This window comes from Vanacampus margaritifer, chromosome 13, assembly GCF_051991255.1.
Source record: "Vanacampus margaritifer isolate UIUO_Vmar chromosome 13, RoL_Vmar_1.0, whole genome shotgun sequence".
Lineage (NCBI taxonomy): Eukaryota > Metazoa > Chordata > Actinopteri > Syngnathiformes > Syngnathidae > Vanacampus > Vanacampus margaritifer.
In genome coordinates this window covers 8465923-8480985 of record NC_135444.1, presented here as the reverse complement: position 1 = coordinate 8480985, position 15063 = coordinate 8465923, and the positions used below count along the sequence as shown (strand labels likewise).

Sequence of the window (15063 nt, the reverse complement as noted above, 5' to 3'; positions counted from 1 at the left end):
AAGTGTGTATTAGCTGCAACATGTTAACGGCATATTTTCGGTAGGATTTTTCATTGTTACTGTAGAAAAATCATATTGTGTTGTGAGACAGATGATGTTTTGCTGCATACGGGTAAAAATGCACCATTTTTGTTGGTGCCATTTTCAAACAGGTTTAGTGTGTACAAATCTAATGATGTGATGCTTTGTTTAAACTTGGGGCGGGGGGGTGGTATTTATTCGACTCAAGGAGCATGTAATTTTGTTTAAAACGTAGTCTAGTGTGTCTCTTTTGGTTATTGACCACAGGAAACCAAGAGAAGCAACTATTTAAACTCAGCTTAATGTACAGCGTGTTAATGTGAATTCATACCTTCTTGCTATAATGGCTCTTTTTGTCAATGTGGTGTCAAAAGAGCTTGCTGAAAATGTCGTTTTGTTTGTTTATTCTCCAATAAATAAACTCAGCATGGCCCCTAAAATACACAAGGATGTTTGTTGGCTTTTGCAGTTTTAATATTGCTTCGTTCCGCAGGAAGAGTCACCACTGTTTAGCGGGCTGTTAGAAAAGCAGGCAGGTTAGTAGAGTTCAAGTTGTCTTGATTCAACTTTTCTGTAACTCAAAGGCTGAAATTGAGTCCCACTCTGGTCCAGGTTGGACCGCGTGCAGTGCTTCTCAATTATTTTTGTTGATATAATTAACTACTACTTAAATACTTTTCACCAACTCCCTGCCACAACTATGGGAGTACCACTGCCACCTACTGTAGTGGATGTGCAATTACACTTTATTCTAGTAAGGCAAAACAAACAAATAAAAAAAATCTTCAAAAAGTTTCCTGAGGTCACACGCGCACACTTCACCATCCGCACGAAGTGCCAATTTTGCAATCAGGGTCAAACAAGACGGTGCCATACTAAGTCCAGCAGTCGCAAATGATGCTGTGGTGGAGAAACTGCTATTTATATTCCTCCTGCCTGCCTTATTTTATTCATTCATTTATATGAATAATGTTGAGTTTGAAAACAAGCATAAGTTGCCTATGGATGACCAAAATTAAAAACCAAACAAACAAACATTTACTTAAATATATATGTAATTAATGGAATGATATAATTAAAAGCCATAAACATTTGTGTCATTAAATGTGTCTTTCCGTTATTAAAAAAACTTCCGTTATGTAAAACATTTAATTTCGCTATATATTTAGATCCGTGTGCTGTTAATGTGTGTGTGTGTGTGTGTGTGTGTGTGTGCGTGTGTGTGTGTGTGTGTGTGTGTGTGTGTGGAGGGGGGGTAAGAGAATATAAAAACTAAATTAAACCTTTCTTGTTATTATGTTGTAATTTTCCAAAATTGGAAAATCACATTTATTTATAGGACGGATGGACGGACATAGATAGATAGATAGATAGATAGATAGATAGATAGATAGATAGATAGATAGATAGATAGATAGATAGATAGATAGATAGATAGATAGATAGATAGATAGATAGAGTTGTAGTGTCCCTGCGGTTGACAAGTTGTGGGTCTTTACTCTAAACTCCTGCTTGCACAAAGTGGGTGTGTCTACACTGCGATAATGGCGCACCTGATTGGACGTTTGCGGCTGCGTGCGTCCGCATGGCAACGCAACCTGCGCACAGGAGGAGAGCTCTGCTAGCAAACCGGGATTTATTGACGACACCTTTTCGGACGCGTTGTTGGCGCACTGACAGGTCAGGACTCGGTAACGTCATGTCTGTAGCGTGGAAATGAATGGCATGAGTCTGCGTTGTTCCGTGCGTGCGTGCGTGATTGTGAAGGGACTGGGCGGTGCCTATCCGCCACAAACGCACGGCATTACTGTCAACATAGTGCACACCGCACAGCATGCATGCAGCGTCAACACCCTTGATCATCTATACACGTATCATTGGCATGCCAGCATGGATGCACGTGATGTACTTAAACGCATCACTGAATTGCAGACGTTGGATCTTCCGTCCTGGTGTTGCAGCAAACACAAGTTACAGTATTTGGGCCGTTCTTGTTTTTTTGCGCTGTTACTGTAATAGCACACTAGCCAAGGTTCCAATAATTAACTATTTAAATTAATTACTTATCAAAAAGTGCAAAACGAATTCCTTTTAAATTGTGTGTGTTTTATAATTTAACCGGTCACACCATTAGGTACAATCTTATAGCAGAGCTGTTTTAAAACAAAATTCCCATGATAAATCCTAAGAGAATGTTTTATTGCAAGGGCACATTTACATATGCACATGACATATTCGTGTTTTGTCTTGGATCAAATTATTTAAAAACAGGCTGCTGATATCATGTAGTGTATTTTTACAGTGTCTGGACAAGTCATACCTGATTAACCTATTGTCACTTGTCTCCAAATGCATCTGTCTTGAAGTGGCCTGTAAGTCGCCACTTGAAGCGGTCACCATGACAGCAGAGGAGACAATCAACATCAAGGAAGCAGAAGTAGTCAAACTGGTCCTCGACTTCCTCAGCTCCAGGAAGCTGCACATCAGCATGCTGGCATTGGAGAAGGAGAGCGGCATCATCAATGGTCTCTATTCCGATGACATGCTCTTTCTCAGGTACGACAGCATCACAAACCGCATAATAACTTTCAAGAAAAACTATTCATTTGCTCCTCATTGACAGGCAACTCATTCTGGATGGTCAGTGGGACGAGGTGATGCAGTTCATTCAGCCTTTAGAAGGGTTGGAGAAGTTTGACAAGAAAAGGTAAAAGCAACTAAATATGACCAAGAAGCCAAGTTCCTATCATGGTCACATCCTGTTTCTAGTATAGGGTTGAGTGAGGTATATTCTTACTTAAAGAGTTTTTTGTAACTTAACTCATTCACTGCCATTGACGGCTATAGAAAAAAAAAATCATTTGAACTATTTCTATTAGTTTAAATTTGTTTCCACTTTTGTTAAAAAGAGTATGAAAACTTAGGAAAAAAATGTATTGTACATTTAGAACAGATATAAAATTTGTGATTAATCGTGAGTTAACTAGTAAAGTCATGCAATTAATTACGAAAAAAATGTAATCGCCTGACGCTCCTAATTCTTAATAATCTTTTCTTTTTTCTTTTTTTTAAAGTTTTTTTTTTAAGTTTTTTTTTTAAATAATCATTTTTTTAAAGAAAAGATTATTAAAAAATTAGGGGCGTCAGGCAATTTAAATTTTTAATCATAATTAATCACGCAGCACGGTGGCTGACTGGTTAGCACGTCCGCCTCCCAGTGCAGAGGACGTGAGATCGAGTCCGGGCTTCGGCCTTCCTGGGTGGAGTTTGCATGTTCTCCCCGTGCTTGCGTGGGTTTCACCGGGTACTCCGGTTTCCTCCCACATTCCAAAGACATGCATGGCAGGTTAATTGAACACTCCAAATTCTCCATAGGTGTGATTGTGAGTATGGTTGTTCGTCTCTGTGTGCCCTATGATTGGCTGGCAACCAGTTCAGGGTGTACCCTGCCTACTGCCCGAAGCCAGCTGGGATAGGCTCCAGCACCCCCCCGATCCTAGTGAGGAAAAGCGGTCAAGAAAATGGATGGATGGATGGATAATTAATCGCATGACTTCACTAGTTGACTCCCGATTAATCACAAATATTTTTTATCTGTTCTAAATGTACAGTAAAAAAAATTCTAGGTTTTCATACTCTTGTTAACAAAAGTGGGAAAAAATGTTAAACTAATAGAAATAGTTCAAATGATTTTTTTTAACATCTATAGCCGTCAATGGCAGTGAATGAGTTAATTGCCTATTTTTAAATGACTGTCAAGTAGGCTCAAGCAACATCTGAATGTCAAAGCCAAATGCTAAGCAGAGCTGTTGGACGCACATTAGTTAGTGGTATTATCAACGTTAGCTTCCGCTAAGGAGTAGGAGGTAACTGCACACTAAATTGACAAATTGAATTACATTTGCTCCCTGTAGCTAGCAAGGACTCTCAAGCTAACAAAACATAGCACTTCAGTTAGCAGTTAGCATGAGACAAGAACACCCTCTCAAAATAACCAAAGGGTATAAAAAATAGGCTGAAAAGAGTCTTATACGTATACTTCTTGTTTCTTGGGTTATTTTGACAGAAACATGTCCAATGAATGAATGAATTGTGAAAATGTCAATACATTTTTGTTGTTGTAGGTTCCGCTATATCGTTCTGAAGCAGAAGTTTCTTGAGGCCCTTTGTGTAAATAATGCCATGTCTGCAACTGAAGATACCCAAAATGTACGTTTACATGGGAATTTACACTGTCACTAAGAAGAAGGTTATTACTATTTGTCTAACAGAACATGATTGTGGTCAACAAGTTCCAACATTTTCAAAGCAGTCAGTTAGTTTACACTTTTAGGAACCATGAAAATGTTTCTAGAAGATCAAAGTAAAGTTAGCCATTATGTTGAAATAAAGCATCACTTCAAAGCATCCAATCAGTTAGTGTTAATTTGGGGACTGCTTTGATGTACTGTGGAGAGTTTCGTAGAAAAAGTTTAGCTCCTCAGGCTATGAATGCTAAATGCTAAATTATCATATTGACAGCTACTCATTCTAATGAATCTTCCATTATATACAGCTGGAGTGTACCGTGCAGGAGGCTGTCAAGTGCCTGCACAACTTGGAGGACTTCTGCCCATCTAAAGAGGACTACAGCAAACTGTGTCTCCTCCTCACGCTGCCTCGCCTCACCCACCATGCCGAGTTCAAGGACTGGAACCCGAGTACGGCGCGCGTCCACTGTTTCGAGGAAGCCTGTGCGATGGTCGCCGAGTTCATTCCAGCGGACAGGAAGCTGAGCGAGGCAGGCTTCCGAGCAAGTGGGAACCGCCTCTTCCAGCTGCTCATCAAAGGCATTCTTTATGAGTGCTGTGTCGAATTCTGCCAGGTGAGGCGACGTCTTTGCAGCTCGAACAGATTTTAGTCTAGAGTCTTGTCTAGTCTAGTCCAGTCCAGTCTTTAGTTTAGATTTTAAGAGCGTCTGTTGCTGTTGAAGGAAGTCACGACTGACTGTTGTATGAAGGTCTTGTGAAACTGATATGTCAGGAATTACTTAGGGGGTCTAGACCAGTGGTTTTTAACCTGGGTTTGATCAAGGGGGTTCGGCGGAGGTCAAGACACACACCCGACTCAAAGGTTTCGTGATGATATGCCCTGCTTGGCCATCAATGGCTACAGGGGATCACACTACATTGATTGGCCTATCTGGTGTTCCGCAGGGTTCAATTCAGGGGCCGCTGCGGTTTTCATTGTATCTGCTGCATTTCAATGTGTAGAGAGCCAGAACCTCCAGCAAGGTTAACAACCACTGGTCTAGACCAAATACATACTACAAATCAATTCAGTCGGTCTTAACGAACACATTTACTTTTCAGAGCAAAGCAACTGGCGAGGCGATAACGGAGGGCGAAGTATTACTCGGTGTAGACTTGCTCTGCGGCAACGGTTGCGATGAACTGGATCTATCGCTGCTGTCCTGGCTGCAGAACCTTTCGCCTGGTGCGTTTTCGTGCGCCTTCCAACAGAAGACTCTCAACATCCATGTGGAACGCCTTGTCAAGCCCAGTAAGGCCGGCCACGCCGACCTTCTCACCCCTCTGATCAACCGCCTCTCCCCCTGCCCGGCCTCACCTTTCCGCCAGAGGCCGCACTCTGCTGACACGTACATGTCCAGATCCCTGAACCCGGCTCTGGACGGTCTGTCCCACGGCTTGGCTGCACAAGATAAGAGAGGCATGGAGGTCAACATGAAATCAGCTCTCAGTCGAAGCCTGGTGGAGAGTAATGTTCATCAACTGGATGATTCCCCTGAGAAGTAAATATCGTAACTGCTTCGTGACTTGAAATACAAAACAGATTGATTAACGTTGAATCTCTTGTTTCAACTGACGTTAACAGGCTTCTTTTTTTTTTTGACTGTAGAAAGTATCCACGGGGTTTGGAGGGCCCCAAGACCACGCGTACCCCTCTGACTCCTGGGAGAGACGGTGGAACGGCATGCACAGAAACAGCTGAGGTAATGATGTGTCAGAAAAGTTCCAGCACTTCTGTCACAAAAGTTATACGGAACTTCAAACTATGAATTTTTGCAAAGATACCACAACTATAATGGCATGTATGTATTGGCACACTATTTTTGTATTAAGCGTATATTCGTGTCCATTTGTTTGTTGGAATTTTGGACTGAATCTTACTGGCCTAAAAAAAATTAAATCTGAAAGTTTGGAAATAAATACTCAATAAATAAACAATGGGCTGATTGAGCTTTAGACATCATAGAGTTGGCACATTTGCAGCCAGAAAATGATTTAAGAGAGACAGACATATTGTTGATTTTTAACCCATTTTAAAACAAGTCAAAAAAAATCTTAACAATAATATATTCTATACGGCCCCACTAGTCTAAACACATTATGTGTTTGTGGAATATGAATTAAGCGGCAAAATCCTTCCACTTTTATACATCTCACGGGGCAGCCATTTTGCCATTTGTTGTCGACTGAAAATGACAACAGAGTTGCTCAGGGCTGAGGTAACAACCAAATAACAGATAAGCTTGGGAACCTCACATGACCAAATTTAGAAAACAGATGAATGAGCCGTGATTTGAGCCCTGAGCAACTCCGATGTCATCTTCAGCAGCAAGTGGCAAAATGGCCGCCCCCTGAGATGGATAAAATGGGTGGATTTTGCGGTTTAATTCATAAACTACAAGCAATATTGCATAGAACACATCTATTTATTGTAAAGATTTTTTTTTATTGACTTCCCTTTTACTTGACCTTCTTTGACATATTTTCATTAAAATTCTTGATCTTTAAGATCAATAATTAAAGCACACTTTTCACCGTCTTTCTTAAGAGGAAATGAAAAATGAAATCAGTTTGTTTTTCTAGGGCAGTCCTGTTTCATGCACAAGCTAAGTTGAAGATCAGATCAAGGAATACCACATTCAATTTTGGGGCAAATTTGAACATTTTCATATATTTTCTTTGAAAGTCTTCACACAATTGTCTTCTGGTTAAATTATGTGTATGTGATGTTGTAAGGGGATAAGGGACGCATCACAGGTACAGTAAATAGTTTTAAGCACTCACCTTTAGCTTCTCAGGCTGGATTGCTTCAATGAATCAAGACAATAAAAACAAATAGCAAAGGTTGTCTGAGGCAGTGTCTTGTCATGGGAATTATTACTAAAGTAACAGAGAGTATGAGATTTAGAATAGATTCCCCCTGAACCCCTGAACCGCTTCATCTCCATACCGCCACTGCTCATAAATCCCTCGTAACTGCCCTGCCGCAAGTGTCCAGAGACACTCGTGACCCGCTGCCACCGCCGCGTGAAAGTGGTGCAGGTCATGGGAAGAGGCGGAAGATAATCTGGTTTGATTTGCTGTCGCACCCAAGATGGCCCAGTGGCTCCTTCATCACTCATCTTTATGCATCCCAGGTTCCAGCTAATGGAGTAACGTGTTTTCATATTGGATGCGGCGTGTGTGTGTGCATGAAAAGTGGCGGTGACAATGTTGAAGGGACAATGAGGTCCCTGAAAACTTTTTTATGGCATGGATGATGTAGCATAAGGCCTTGAGAAGCTCTTTGGAGAGTTTGTCTATGTATACAGTAAATGTGTGTAGGTTTGTGTTTGTGATGACTAGCATTGAGTAGCACGTTTGCATCCATTTTTTTCCCAACAATGATGCCTATGGCCAAGTTGGAGTTTTCAATAAACATAACATTTATGTTCTTGTAATGTCAGAGTACCTGAAGAAAACAGCCCTGCCCGTGTTTCGATACCAAATTGAGCATTAATAGAAAAATGGCAATCAAACAACAGCAACACGAAGTACTGTATCGCTTAAAAAGGTGCTACAGCTTGTACAGAGAAATGACAACTCACCATATTTTGCTCTTGGTCAATGCGTGTCAGCAGCCGGACTCGGCAGAGCACATGCAGGAGTACTACCGGCAGCGTCTGCGCGTGCAGCAACATCTGGAGCAGAAGCAACAGCAGAGACAGCTTTACCAGCAGATGTTGCTCGAGGGGGGTGTGAAGCCACTCGACGGAGCCCAAAACAACCTCACGGAGACTTTTCTCACTCGGTAAGTGATCAAATAAAGTTGGAAGTAGTTGTGGAAGAGACAAACAAAGATATGATTGAGTTACAAAAATATAATCCATTGCTCTAATTTTGTCCAGCAACCTCATAAATTGCGAGTGCGTGGAATCGGCCTATCTTGTGTAACATTTAAAAGTTGGGACAGCGCTCCTGAAAAACTTCTCTGGGAGACTACAACACCAGTTGTCACAGTAAACCGATATGACCCAAGAGATATTAAGTGTTATATGTCATACTGTAAGTGATATGGCATGGCTCCTTCTTGTGAGTGGCTCCAAGTTATAGACATCAGGAGGTGCAGTACATGTGTGATAAAAATGTACATTGGCGATGTAAAGACAAACAAAAAAATCTGCCGTGTGTGAGGGCACACAACAACTGTGAGGCAGGAAAGATGCTATGATACATTGAATAGTAAATATGCAAATTCAGCTAGTTTATTGATTTTAATGATGACATCATTGACATTATTGGATTGAAAAAGAAAATAAACGTAAAGCACGGACTACAGAACTGCGATTGCAGATAATTTTATGTAATTATTAATATTTCTACTACTATTTTACTATTGTATATAATTTTATGTATTATTATACCCTTTTACTCTTTACATGCATGGGAGGGGAAAGGGAGCCTCTGCATGTCCCTGACCACATGCTGAGGATCAGGAGCAAAACTTACATTAATTAACCAGCTAAAATAATTATTCTAATTGTCTATTATTTCGAAAATGTATATTTTACATTGTAGTAGTCCTTTTTACTTCAAGTTGACTTCATATCTATATGTGACAAAATATTTATATTTTAGATGTGGTTCACTGCAGGTGGATGATTTAAATTTGGCTTTATTTTGATGAATACAAGGTGGGGATATTGACTATTTTATTTGAAAGTCAGCTTTATTCAAGCATCTTTTTTTCAGACTTCCATTTTTTCTATCTAGTTAGTTCACTTTGGTTTCTTACAGGTTAAAAAAAAAGAGCCAAATAACGAGTGCTAAGACCATTGCCTAAAATGCGTTAATGCTGCCCCCTAGTGGTTATATTGGAATAATGAGGGATCATTATTTAACACTATATTGCATGAAATCTTTTGTCTTTTTAAGGATTTTTTTTAAAGATATATGTACAGACTCATCACTTTCACAGCAAGTTTTACAACCATTAGTCTATCCGCTTACAGTGAATTAATAATATATAAAATGCTCACATATACTACCATTTATATATCTTAAACAATTGTGTCTTCATATCAATCATTTTTGGATTATGTTGAAGTGTGAGTTACATGGATTGAAGATCTCTAAATAGACTCACAATGCCTTCCATCCAGATCCATTCAGAAACTGGAGGAGATGAACGTTGCCATTGACCACCACGGAGATGAGATGACCCCTCTGACCCAGCAGTGTAATGGCGTGGCAGATGACGGCAGCACATCCAACACCCAAGACCCGGAGCTGGTGCAAAGAGCAAAGACTGATAGTGTGAGCAGCCGTTGCCTGCAACACGTCAATGAGGAAGCAGTTCCTGCAAGGTAATCAATGGTGGTTTGTTCCAAAATAAATCAGTTGCATGTGATTTTAAAAGGTATGTTGTTGTATCTTACTATCTTTGTATGCGTGCGATATGACTACAGTGCTGCTAAGAGCGTTGGAAGCCCAGGACAAGATGATTCTAGCAGTCGCGTGACACGTTGCGCAACCCAGCAGGTACGATCACGAAAACAGAAATCCGGTAAAAAAAAAAAAATAAAATAAAAAATTCATTAAAATTCCCCTGACTTTCTTTATAGCCAGGAAAGGCCAAGACGCAGTTTGCAAAAGTGAGCCAGCTTGAAGACACGCAGGCAGTACGATCTGTTGCCTTCCACCCTTCCGGATTGCTTTATGCTGTTGGTTCCAACTCTAAAACTCTCAGAGTTTGCGCCTACCCTGACACCCTCACAACCAGGTCTGGACTGCACAGTTCAATTTACCTGCCCAGATCTCTAAATGCCGTTTTCTCTGCACGTCCAACAGTCCGAACGCCGTCAAGCAGCCGGTGGTGTGCTTCCGAAGGAACAAACACCACAAAGGTTCCATCTACTGTGTCGCATGGAGCCACTGTGGGCAGCTGCTGGCCACCGGATCCAATGACAAATATGTCAAAGTTCTGCCTTTCAATGCCGACAGCTGCAATGCGACAGGTACACAATTATATGTTTACAGTCACCATCAACTGATGAGATGATGCACATTCAAGCAGGATTTTAAGGAGGTGGATATTTTTTTTTTTTTTGCATCTTCCAGGTCCTGATCTGGAGTTCAGCATGCATGACGGAACCATCAGGGACTTGGCCTTCATGGAGGGTCCCGAGAGCGGCGGGTCCATCTTGATTAGCGCTGGAGCCGGAGACTGCAACATCTACACCACTGATTGCCAAAGAGGACAGGGCCTTCACGCCTTGAGCGGGCACACTGGTATCTGACCTTGAAATGTTTAGTCAAGGTCTATTAGCAACATTTACACCAAGCAGTTAAGCTTTCAAAGATAGTCCTAAATTGGCTTCTATTTCCATTTCAAAGTAAATAGGCAGGATGGTGATAGTTTTACAATTTCCTTCTTCATCTTTGACTTATTTTAAAGAAGATGAAGAAGAAGCAACTTCAGTTGGAATTATGGAAGTAGAAGCAATGGTAGTCATGACAACAACAATTTATAAAGCGCATTAGTCCACCAGAATTATACATTTACCTACAATGCAATGCAGACTTCTGGTAAAAGGGACATTCAGTGATCTCTAGTGCCATCTAGTGATGAACTAATAATTTATAAATTTTTAAAACCGTCAATTGTATGCAAAAAAAATGTTGTATCACATTTATAAAAATTGAGATATATATCCATCTATCCATTTTCTTAATCGCTTGTCCTCACAAGGGTCACTGGAGCCTATACCAGCTGGCTTCGGGCAGTAGGCGGAACAAAAATGTTTTTTTATTATTATATATTTTTAATCTTTTTGTTCAAGAAAAGCTTATTAAAAATTAGGGGTATCAGGCGATTACAATTTTTAATCGTAATTAATTGCATGACTTAATCACACATTTTATATCTGTTCTAATACAAAAAAAATCTAAGTTTTCATACTCTTGTTAACAAAAGTGGGAACAAATGTTAAACTAATACAAATAGTTCAAATGAATTTTTGACGTCTATAGCCGTCAATGGCAGTGAATGAGTTAAGCAAGTTTTTTGTAAAACAACCCCACCCCCCTTCCCCAAAAATATATTTCTTGACTTGTTTGACTAAGACGAGAAATAGCAATAAAAAACGCAAAATAGCGAGGTAAAAATGCAATAATTCTAGTCACAAATGAAAATCCACGCTAGAGTGAAGCCACAATAACTGAACTGTGAAGTAGAAAGGGAACACTGTACTGCAATGAGATTTATACAGATCGATTTTAGTATCCGTCACCACAATGATAACGTAAAAACATAAACATATGTACTGTATCAAACTAAACTTGAAGTGTTTGGTGGAAAGACACTTTTCATATATACACAATTTGACTACACTCAGTCTATGGGTCTTGATGTTTGAAGTCTTTGCGATGAAGTGTGAAAAAGAAGGAAACTATAGTACATATGATATACTTGTGATATAATGTGCTTTTGAACAGGCCACATTTTGACTCTATACACATGGGGAGGTTGGATGATCGCTTCGGGATCCCAAGACAAGACCGTCCGCTTCTGGGACCTGCGGGTTCCAAGTTGTGTGCGTGTCGTGGGTAGCACCCTGCATGGCTCAGGTAAGTCCACTTCATTCATTCATGCTAACGTGAACAATCTGACTGTGCGGTGTACATTCCGTTCTTTTCTGATGCCTTTATTGTTACTTATTATTGGGGCATTATTGAGTTAGCCATGCATATACAGTATACAGAACTGTGTGTACAAGATAACTAACTATGTGGTTAAATTGTATAAGAGACCAGGTTGACCTTGTATAATTGTGGAGATTGTTACTTAGATGCTCAATATGCTGAAGTTGCATTAGATTTGCTATTTTTCCCCAAAAATGTTGGTTGAATGTAGGGCGGGTGTGTCCAAACTATGGCCCGGGGGCCATTTGTGGCCCACCAACATTTTCAGCGGCCCGCGGCATATCATAAAAATTACATTTGTACAGTTGGTTGACAACCACTACTACTACTAATAAATTCATTTTATTTACTGTAGAGTTTTTCTAGATATGAAAAGATACAATTTAAACATTTACAAGTAAAATGGGAACATTTATTTTTATAACACTGCGGTGAATAATTGAATAAATGAATAATTTATTTTTGGAAGCTAAAATTTTATTTTCACGCCTTCTGTTTTGTGTCAATATCTAATAAATAAATAAATAAATAAACTGCTTTAAAAATGTCAGATTACAATAGATTGATTTTGTTTTGGTTCTGAATATAAAGATGGGATTCTGTTTAATGCAGGGACAGTTCTATTCTATTTTTTTTAAAAAAAAGAAAGAAAAATAAAAATAATTATAAACTATTTGCCTCTATTTGACCCTAATTGTAATATATAAGCAATATAAAATTGCTTGATTGACTGATTTTGGTGAGCTTAATAAATTAAAATGGAAAAATTTCTAAGTGACCCCCCTAACCGACTAACAACAAATTATTGAAAATATGGAACCTTTTCCCCCACAGGAAGTGCGGTCGTTTCGGTGGCAGTGGATCCCAGCGGCCGCCTGCTTGCCACGGGCCAGGAGGACAGCACCTGCATGCTCTATGACATCACAGGAGGCCGCATCGTCCAAACGTACCGCCCTCACAGCAGTGACATCCGTTCTGTGCGCTTCTCACCTGGAGCCCATCATCTTCTCACTGGTTCCTATGACAACAACATCATCATCAGTGACCTGCAAGGTAGCAGCTCATGTTATGCTAACTGATGAAACTTGATTGGCATCCCTTCACTCCTTTTCTTTGAACCCAGGTGACCTAACAAAAGCGCTCCCTCAGACGTTAGCAGGAGAACACTGGGACAAAGTGATCCAGTGTCGATGGCATCCCAAGGACAGAACCTTCCTCTCTTCCTCCGCTGACCGGACTGTCGTCCTCTGGGCTCCCAACCCCTGAGAGAGTCGGAATACCCGCGGCAAAATCGAACATTAAGTAGCCCGGCGTGGGATGGCAAATTATATGTTTGTATTTTTGTGTCAATGTCTATATGTACATATGTAGGACAAGTGTAAAAAAACATGACTCGTATTTGTTTTATGCTCGTCTAATCACGCTGTCAACAATGCCTAAAGATATTTTTGGGTGGTGGAGAAGGTGGCAAATAGTTGTTGTACCATTAAATGCACATTATCACACTGACGTCAAATATTTCACTTGTGTGCTGTGCTTGTACGCACTCAAATAATCAGACAATTTTGACTAGCACTTTAAATCTGGAGATTGTATTTGGGGGTGTCGTGGTGAATTCAGCTTTACTAAAAGAACCCCAAATGACAAATATGTGACTAAATAGAAAAGAATGACTGCAAAAATGTCAAAATATTTTTAGGAAGTCATTGTCCTATCTTTTATGAACAAAATACAAAGGATTGAGATGAATGCACTTGAATGCTATGGTGAAGAATTCATTACATAATGTGCCTTTTTTTTTTAAACCATTCTAAGAGATTCTGGTTTGGTGTAGTAAGTGAATTTACCGTATGCACCTTGACACGTCTACATTTTTGTAGTATCACTCACTGTGCACATTTAATGTTTGTATTGAAAGTCTGAGCTGAATGAATAGTTGGTAATATGATCACATTGCACAACATGAGAAAATGTACTGTACTTGTTGAACACATCAATTTGTAGATGTGGCACATGCATTTGGTTACGGTGCATTTCACCAACTGATATTTTTGCCTTTTTTTTCATGAAGAGGTAGAGCACATGAAAATATGAGTTACTCTACTTAGCTACTATGCAGAAAAGCTGTTGGTTTGACAAAATGATATTAAACGCCCTCACTTTGTTTTGCACAATGTCCCCGTTTAACCATTCGAATCTCTGCTTACCTTACATTGCTATAAATTGTTTGTGTTTGTATGTTGAACTATGTTTCATCACTTTGTGGTGTTGTTCGCAGTGTTTGTTCCACATGTCTCGTCATTGAGTTCATCGGATTGAAATAAAACAATGTCACTAGGAATAATTAAATTGGCGTTAAATCATTTGTTACTCCATGCCTACACTTTGTAATGATCATACTGCATGCGAGGACACATAATCCTGAATACTACAAAAATACTGTACATGTAGGAATTTAGCTGTACGGACACGTTAAACAGACGATTGGCTGTATTATGGGCCCCATTATGAAGAGAAACCCTTTCTAGTTAACCAAAACGACACCATGTGTCTTCTTCTTTATTTGTACGGAATGACACAAAATTATTGTGGAAAAGCTGGTGCACCAGAGCATATCGTCTCATTGCCATGGAGACAGCCTTCGGCCGCTAAATGGGGGCGCATGAACGAAGGGAAAAAGATAAGGGGACAGTGGGACACTCAACCGGGTGGAGCAGGCCGACATGTGACTCTCAGGGGGCGTCAATTAATCGAATTAGCAATCAGTTCTTCATGATGAGACTTCCTTATGAATGCACAATAGAAATTGTGTACTTTGTGGTTGAGATGTCGCCACCGTCTTAAAATAATTACCTACTTATACCTAATTACTCATCTCCTCATGATGCAAATGGTCCAATGTTTTGTGTTTCCTGAAAAATATGTGAAAAAAATGACTTATTTTAAGAAAATGTTGATATTCAATTATTATTGTGACAACATTCAGCATTTGGTACCAATAACAGGCTATGAATGAACTGCCGAAAGGTCAGGTTCAATTTCAGAATGATGTTATTTTGTGTTTGGTTCT

General features: G+C 39.8%; 1 protein-coding gene across 5 annotated transcripts; it reads left to right on the top strand.

Annotated features, from left to right (window-relative positions):
- The first annotated feature begins 1567 nt into the window (after positions 1-1567).
- On the top strand, positions 1568-14342 carry LOC144062399 (WD repeat-containing protein 47-like). 5 transcript variants are annotated; one of them, XM_077583756.1, is made up of 16 exons: positions 1568-1701; positions 2388-2577; positions 2645-2728; positions 4146-4230; positions 4577-4885; positions 5373-5812; positions 5920-6013; positions 7931-8100; positions 9452-9655; positions 9758-9830; positions 9914-10071; positions 10140-10306; positions 10410-10580; positions 11787-11918; positions 12828-13046; positions 13117-14342. In XM_077583756.1, exons 2-16 carry the CDS (start codon positions 2420-2422, stop codon positions 13257-13259), a joined length of 2607 nt encoding a protein of 868 aa, XP_077439882.1. In that variant the 5' UTR covers positions 1568-1701; positions 2388-2419; the 3' UTR covers positions 13260-14342. The 5 variants fall into 5 exon arrangements, with proteins under 5 accessions (XP_077439882.1, XP_077439880.1, XP_077439881.1 ...); XM_077583754.1 differs by having other exon boundaries at positions 7928-8100; XM_077583755.1 differs by lacking the exon at positions 1568-1701 and having other exon boundaries at positions 1868-2577; positions 7928-8100.
- The last annotated feature ends 721 nt before the right edge of the window (positions 14343-15063 follow it).

Coding starts and splice junctions, on each gene's coding strand:
- LOC144062399 (XM_077583754.1), top strand. CDS start 2,420: ATGACAGCAGAGGAGACAATCAACATCAAGGAAGCAGAAGTAGTCAAA. Junction 4,231..4,576: donor CAACTGAAGATACCCAAAAT/GTACGTTTACAT, acceptor CATTATATACAG/CTGGAGTGTACCGTGCAGGA. Junction 10,581..11,786: donor CGCCTTGAGCGGGCACACTG/GTATCTGACCTT, acceptor GCTTTTGAACAG/GCCACATTTTGACTCTATAC.